The following is an 8243-nucleotide window of genomic DNA, read 5'->3' as shown; positions in this document are numbered from 1 at the left end:
CTAGAAGTGAGAATGATAAGACTTCCTCTCGTGTGTGCTTTGGAGATCGTGCTAGTGCAGGTGGACTAGAGGAACAAATCCAGAGACATTCATATGCGTACAAGAAAGAGCCACTGAGTGTTGAGAAACATCCCAGCCCAGCCCAGATCAAGTCCATAAGTCCGATATTAGTCCATATGTCCAATAACAATCTATAAAGTCCTCATCTGACTCACAAAACACATGCAATGACGCCGAATGCAGGAAGATCACAGGCCAGTGGATGGACAGGCTTGTGGATCCATTGGCGGTGGAACCATCTCAATGCTGGCAGGGATCTCCACGTGGCTCCTCCAGCTCTAAGACTCTAGGATCGCTCCATGTGCTTTGTCAGCAGGAAAGTCTTTCAGGGAGTGACTGTGTGTCCCGTCTCCAGTGAGCTTTTTATCTCCGTGGTGCCTCCAAGAGAGGTCATGAAGCTGTGACCTGATTGACAGGCTAAACTTCTCCCTGTCATTCTTAATAGTCTCAAGTTGACAACAGATTATGTAATGACCACAGTCATGTTTTCCTTCTGAGGCCACTCTGGGTGTGTGCTTGAATTGCCTATCTTTAGGTGAGTCTTGAATTGAGGGAGTACTTGAGTCCCATCCTTGCTTCTAAGGAGCATTCTCACAGTTCTTCCATGGTATACTTAATATTCTAAGCCAATATCATAATTCAGTGGTACCTAGTCTTCTCTTATTCATTGTCTTGCCCAGTCATTATCCAGGTTTCCCATGCGGATGAGGCATTTTGAAATATTGTAGCTTGAGTCAGGCATATATTGACAGGCTAAATGCCACCGCCGCACTCTGTTTATCAAGTTGACAGGATGTCACTACCACAGCCATGTTTACCAGGAGAAAGCAGTCCCTACAGGAGGGTAAGAAGCAGAGCATGGAGCTGGACTGACACAGTGGCTGCAGTGGGCTCAGACCTAACAGTTGTGTGAGTCCTGTGCTATCACAGGACTGGACAGTGGTGCATTCTGTGTCTAACCAACTCGATGGCCCCTAACAACAGCATTGAGATTTCCTCTTTCAAGTGTTACAGCAATAGTAAAAAGGCTGAAAGAAAACCTGCCATTTCAGAAAATAGAAGTATAAGGTATGCACACTCTACCCCGCTTTTTATTTTTCCATACTTGCTTCTGCACTTTTTATAATTTAATAAAGGATACAAGCATGTTTCTTCCCTTAAGTGATCTTCTATGATGATTATATAGGGTTGTTCACAGTTTGCAGTATCATATGGAATTACCATTATTCAACTATTCTCCCATCAGTTCATTTGGCTACCTACTCTTTGCCATCCAGTCAATTCCAACTCATAATGTTACCAAGGCTATAGATCTTTATGAGAGCCGAAAACTTGCAGTTTCTCTCAGGAAGCTGCTGGTGGGTTTGATTGGCCAATCTTGCTAGTTAGCAGTCCAACACGCAAGACCACACAAAACTGTGCTCTTGAGTGGTAAGCTATACATAGTCTATTTCTTTTTGCAAAGAACTTTTATTTTTCTTTTGAATGATTTCTTTAGACTGTATTCTCAGGCATGAACTTGTAAAGCAAGACCATTTTTATGGCACTTAACATTACCAAATTGCTTGCTTAAGAAATCACAACAGGAGACCTTGGACAGGGCAAGATATGACAAAATAATAATTTATAAATTATCAAGGGCTCATGAGGGAGTGGGGAGCGAGGAGGGAGGGGAAAAATGAGGAGCTGATGCCAGGAGCTTAGGTGGAGGGCAGATGTTTTGAGAATGAGGGCAATGAATGTACAAATGTGCTTGACACAATTGATGTATGTATGGATTGTGATAAGAGTTGTATGAGCTCCTAATAAAACAATATATAACAAAAATACAACAGTTTGCTTTGCCACCAGCAGGGTGTGCATTTACCCATAATTTTATGTGAGGGCCTTCAAAAGTTCATAAGGAGCCCTGGTGGCAGAGTGGCTACGAGTTGGGCTGCGATCCACAAGGTCAGCAGGTCTAAACCATGAGGTGCTCTGTGGGAAAAAGATGGGTCTTTCTACTGCAAACAGTTCCAGTCTTGGAAACACATCGAGGCAGGTCTGCTCTGTCCTGTAGGGTCACTATGAGTTGGCAACCACTTGATGGAGGTGAATAAGCTAGAAGATCAAAAAACTCGTGGAAGAATGGAATTGAAGGATAATGGAATTTTTCCATGAACTTTGGAACGTTGCATGACTGCTTTAGTATGGGCAAGGAGCAGGAGTGGCAGAGCACCCAGGATGCTGCAGCACGAACAACTTAGCACTGAAAGCCCTTTGATCGCCTCCTTTCACCTTGTGTGAACTCACCTCACGCTTGTGCTCTGGGGCCTTCTTTTGTGAGGGTCCCTGTCATGACACTTGTGCACGGCTTTTTGCAGTCAGCACTTTAAGTTCTGAAGATGTACCTTGGGACTTCTTTTTAGTAAGAACACGCACATCTGCCTTGGAAGATGTGTGGCCTCTTTAGAGGCAGGAAAATGTCAGGAAAGGCACTCAGTGACATGGATTGACACCGCGGCTGCAGCAGTAGACTCAAGCAGAGGAACCATTGTGAGAACGGAGCAGGACTGGGCGGGGTTTCATTTTATTGTGTCCATAAGGTTGCAACTGCTTGGAACCAACTCGGACACATAATAACAACAGCAGGGACCACTAGGTAAAAATTGAGGACCTTATAGATACAGTTAGGTTAAAATGTAACATTTAAGCCCCTTTTAACCCATTTAATATATATATATTAAAAATAAAAGGGGCTCATAAGAATATTTTTTTTTTATTATTTTTTTTAAGGTGAAAGGATTGAAATACACATAGATGAAGCCCCTGGTGAATCCCCGTTGAACCCAGACCAGGGATGTGAATGCCTTGGTATGCAGAGTGCATTGGGAAAGTGGATTATGACTGCTGTAGCTAGTTTAAAATTTAACACCTTATCATTTGATCTCCCTTGTCACCCATTTTAAGTTGTTCTCGTTCTTAATGTTTTTATGTTTTCATTTCAAATGAGGTTTTTCTTTATTTTGTTAGTATTGTTAACTTTTTTGTTTGATTTTGTTTTTATATGTTTTTCACTTATATGACATCTAGGATGGGTGAATCCATTGATGCAGTAACAGAGGAGCTAATAACAAGCAGTATAAGAAAGAAAATGTATTAAAGTTGATTGTGGTGATGACTACAACTCTTCGTGATAAGCCATTTTAAAATGGCTTTTAAAAATTGAGAACTATCTACCAATCTGCCTGTATTAAAATGGTGGTTCCCATCTCTTTCCGTTACCTCTGGCCTTTTTGATTGGAGATCACAGCTGTACTGGACTCACATTAGACGTGCGTAACACTAGGGCCAAGGACATTGATAGCGTCGTGGTAACATTTTCGTTTTCCGGGCAGGAGACCCAAGTTCAATTCCTAGCTAATGCACTTTCTGTTCAGCCACCACCCATCTGTCAGTGCAGGCTTATGTGAGGCTGTGATGCTGAACTGGTTTTAGTAGAGCATTGATCTTTAAGGGAGACTAGGAAGAAAGGCTGGTGATTTGCCTCTAAAGGTTAGCCACAAAGATACCAGTCGGATCCTGTTCATGGGTTGCCATGAGTCAGGGACCTACCTGTCAGGGGCTTAATAGGACCAATCTAGTGTAGCTATTATGGCTGCGCACTTTGGGTGAGGCTCAGGGTCTTGCAGACTCATTCATCAGATTGACCCTACAGGACAGGATGGAACTTCCCTGTGGGTTTCCGAGACTGCAACTCTTCATGGCAGTCGTTCTCAACCTTCCCAGTGCCGCGACCCTTTAATACAGTTTGTCACGTTCTGGTGACCCCCCAACCATAACATTATTTTCCTTGCCTACTTCATAACTGTAATTTTGCTACTGCTATGAATCGGGTGACCCCTGTAAGGGTCGTTCGACCCCCAAAGGGGTCATTGCCTACAGGTTGAGAACCGCTGCTTTATGGGAATAGAAAACCCCATCTTTCTCTTGAGAAACGGATGGTGGTTTAGAACTGCTGACCTTGCGGTTAGCACGCAACACATAATCACTCCACCAGCAGGGCTCCTTTCAAAAGTCCCCTGCTTCTTGCTGTGTGTTCCTGCCCCAAGCTTAGTCATGTGAACTAGAGCTTCTTAAAACCACAGTGTGTGTTTGCTCTGTGAATCTCAGTGTTACGTTCTTTGCCCTGAAGGTCTCTTCTCCGTGCCCAGTCTCCTGTTACCGTGCTTCCCTGAAAGTAAGACATCCCCTGAAAATAAGACCTACTTACAGTTTTGCCTCTTGCTGAAATGTAAGACATCCCCCCGAAAATAAGGCCTCCCCAATAATAAGCCCCCCCCCCAAGCTACCGTAGCGGCTCACTGTTGGCCTCAGCGCAGCCTGAGCAGACAGGAAGTGCGAGGTCTCTTTTAATCAGAGAGCCCGCACCTCTGCCAGGACAAGCTGCCGCCTGCTTCTCGCTCTGCCCTGACGAAGTCTGGCTGACTCACAATTAGACAGTGAGTCTCGCGGGGCAGGAGTAACAAGAAATTCTTGATACTGTAGGATTCGCAGTTTGTCTGGTTATGCTGGTCTGTGATGACAACTACTACCATACCGTATACAGGTCATAAATTTCCTTTTTTGTTGTTCAACAATAAATGTGTACCGTATTCTTCTTCATGGAAAAATAAGACATCCCCTGAAAATAAGAGCTAGCGCATCTTTGGGAGCAAAAATTACTATAAGACACTGTCTTATCTTCGGGGAAACAGGGCACCAGCGCTTTACCTTTTCCCATGGTTCTCCCTGCCGTTGGTAGGAATCTTGGGCAGCGGGACCCCCTCTTCCTAGGTCCTTTCTTGTTCCCAGTTTCTTCCTGTTTGTGACGTGCGTGTCTTCAAATGCGCGTCTGTGGAAGTATATGTGTCAGGAATGCTCTCATTTTCTGTGTGAAACCCCAAGTCACATTTCAAACCTGGGGACAGAGTGCTGGTTTGCGGTGGGCTTGTCCTACAGTTCATTTTATGGGTTTTGGGTCGTGAAGAATAGGTTGGGCCGGGGAAGACTGGCACTCAGCTCCCTGCAGCTTCCGGCACAGAATACAAAGGGATGTCAACAGGTTTGTGGGAAATTCCATTCTCTTTCAATTTCATTTTTTCCCATAAACTTCTTCTACTTAATTTTTTTAAACCATTTTATTAGGACATGATTCAGACCTCATCCAATTCAGTGGTTCAGTCATTCCCACAAAGTTCTTGAAGACACCTGTATTTCAGTAGGAAGAGGCCAGTGGGGTTCCCCGCTATAGTACCCGGAGGACTTCCTGAAGATGACAATAGATGGGTCCCAGGTAGCCAGGTGAGGCCAGGTGGCTTCACAGAGGCACATCCTCCTGGTCGCATGGAGCCTTCACAGACAAAAACCTCACTTGCCATTGAACTGATTCCGCTTCACAATGGCCCGTGTATAAGACGCAGAAACTGTGCACCACAGGGTTTCCAGGAATCTGATTTTGGGAAGGTAGGTTGCTAGGCCTTTCTTTTGAGGTGCTTCGGACCGCCCACCTCCTGGCTAACAGTCAAGCATGTTAGCTGTTTGTGCCGAAGGTCGGCACAAACCTTCTTCCAGTCTGTCTGGAGCAGTGGCTCTCAGTCTTCCTAATGCTGTGACCCTTCAACACGGTGCCTCATGTTGTGACCGCCGCAACCATAAAGTTATTTTTGTTGCTACTTCATAACTGTAAATTTGCTACTGTTATGAATCGGGTGACCCTGTGAAAGGGTCATTCGGCACCTTGCAAGACATGCCTGGTGATCCACTTCGGAAAAGTCAACCACTGAAAACCCTGCATGGCACAGTTCGGCTCTGACGCACGTACCGTCGCTGTGATCGGAGTGGACTCAGTGGCAGCTGGTGACTGGTTCACAGACAGGCTCGGTGACTACTACTTTGTTTCTGTCTGTTAGACACCAGAGCCAGAAGCGGAACCGCCTCGAGCCCCTGAGCCAAAGCAGGGCCTGTATGAACTCTCAGGGAGCAACTTCGAGCTGCACATTGCTCAAGGTAGGTGGTGCTCTGCGAGAAACATGGCATTGCTAATGTTGGAACTTACCAGCTACAGATGCGAAAGATGGAGCTGCCTGTCCCCGTAAAGATTGACAGCCTGGGAAGCTGTCCAGGGTCACCGTGAGTTGGAATTGACCCTGGCAATGGGTCTGGTTTCATCACTCACAGGATCTCATTGACGTAACAAAACCCGCTTCTAAATGGGAGTCTGACCTCAGGTATTGGGGTTAGGATGTACACCACATAATTTCGGAGACCAGGACAGGCTCCATGCAGGATGTGCTTCCAAGGTACTCTTCTCCCCAAGCCCACCCAGCCAGTCACTGATGAGGGGCCGTGTTCGTAGACACCGCATTGGCTGCTCTGGAGGACCTCTGGCCACAGTGGTCCTCAGAAAGCCGCGTGCCTCCTCCCTGCCATGGTGGCTCCTGCCCTCCTGAGCCTGTCACCATCAGGCAGCTCTGCCAGCTTCCCTTACTGTATGGCCTGGCAGGGTGCGTACTGCAGGCAGGCTGGTAACTTTTCTGAGCAAGCTTGTCACCATTCCCCGCAGCCTCTGCTGTGGTAACTGGCAAAGTCCTGCTCTGAGGCTGAGTTACATGTAAATTTTCAAGGAATTTTTTTTCTTTATTTTTTGCCTCTTTTGGGTTTTGCCCAGAACCTGATGACCTGATTTCATTTTCCCCTTGGGTGGCTGCTACTCATAAAGTCAGCAGTTACAGCACCCAGAGGGAGAAGGGTGAGGCTGTCTGTTCCATCAGGACTCAGCCTGGGGAACACAACCGTTTCCATGCAGATGTGCTTCCAAATCACCCTTCTCCCCCAGCCCACCCGGCCCTGTGGAGCGTGACACGCAGATTGTGTCAGATCAGGACTGTTGAAGCCAAAGGCGTCCTGGTCCTGCCCCGTCCTGCCAGGGGCTTTCTTAGCCACTGTGTCAGCGCCTCTCCTTGAGGATGCTCCTCTTTCACGGCTGCGATGGTCTGCGTTGCAGAGCAGACTAGTTCATCTTGATAACGTGTTTGAAGTTTGTTCCATGAAGGTTTGCCTTCTTATAACGTGTTTGAAGTTTGTTCCATGAAGGCTTGCCTGCTTTTTAGGAGCATCCTGGCTGTACTTCCATCGAGAGAAATTCGTGTTTTCTTTGGTCACTCTACAGTGTATTCAGTATCTTTTGCCAGCACTGTAGTTATGCAAAGGCATGATTGTCCCGCTTTTACGTGCATATATATGAGGCGATTGAAAACATCCTGGCTTGGGTCAGGTGCACCTCATGCTTCAGAGCGACAGCTTTGCTCTTTAACACTTTAAAGAGACCTTGTGCAGCAGATACAAAAAGTAAATGTAGACCGTAGTAAGTTGGTATAAATTAATCATTGTCATTTTCAAGAAGTAATACCCCTCCAGCCAGCCCTGAGCTGGCCTCATGCCCCATCCAGGTCACAGCCGGCCTCTGGATTCCTCACTTAGGGAAACCCGGTGCTTGTGTCTGTCTATGGGGTCATCACCCGAGTTTGCATTCCTAAGCATCAGCATTTAGTTTACATTGGACTTTAAAACAAATGTTTTAAACTAGATGTTTCCTCGGTATTATTTTTTCCTTGCATGTTATTTAGAGTGCATCCCCAATGTAATATGTTTCTTGGATTTCTCTGTTTCCTGTAAGGGGAGTTGGGTCTAGGGGGCGCATGACCCATCGCAGTTAGAATTTGGGGAGCAGGAACAAGACTTCCTGCTTTTGTGGCGATTTGTGGCGATCATGTCTGGTGGTCTGTGGCGTTCACAGCCGTGGACGGTCAGCTGCCTATGACCAGGAATCCTGGTCACTTTGTGCTGCTGTCACACAGATCTCCCTTGGGATTGGCATGAATGAGCAGACATTTATTGTAGGAGGTGAGCAGTCCGGATTCAGGAAGCCGGGTCCAGGGGAGGCTGCTCAGTCTTTGCCTCTCCTCAGCTTCTCTTGATGGTTCCTTGGTGACCTTCACAAGACCTGGGTCTTCCCCTCTGGGTGGCATCAAGGCTGTCAGCGCCCATAACGGTTGATGGCCTTGGAGACCTTATGTCGGGTCACTGAGAATCAGTGTCTCCAGACACTGCGGGGTCACAGCAAATACTGTATATACTCGAGTATAAGCCGAGTTTTTTTTTTT

General features: G+C 46.5%; 1 protein-coding gene across 1 annotated transcript in view; it reads left to right on the top strand.

Moving 5' to 3' along the window:
* The window catches only part of TXNDC5 (thioredoxin domain containing 5), a 33290-nt gene that overhangs the window by 14253 nt on the left and 10794 nt on the right, over positions 1-8243 (top strand). Inside the window, exon 4 of the mRNA XM_013006980.2 lies at positions 5991-6087. Within this exon, the coding sequence (XP_012862434.2) occupies positions 5991-6087 (97 nt within the window). The remainder of the gene's footprint in view (positions 1-5990; positions 6088-8243) is intronic.

Source organism: Echinops telfairi, unplaced genomic scaffold (assembly GCF_000313985.2).
Source record: "Echinops telfairi isolate 266 unplaced genomic scaffold, ASM31398v2 ScPeMD7_655;HRSCAF=1070, whole genome shotgun sequence".
Classification (NCBI taxonomy): domain Eukaryota; kingdom Metazoa; phylum Chordata; class Mammalia; order Afrosoricida; family Tenrecidae; genus Echinops; species Echinops telfairi.
This window is presented reverse-complemented; position numbering and strand designations above follow the sequence as displayed.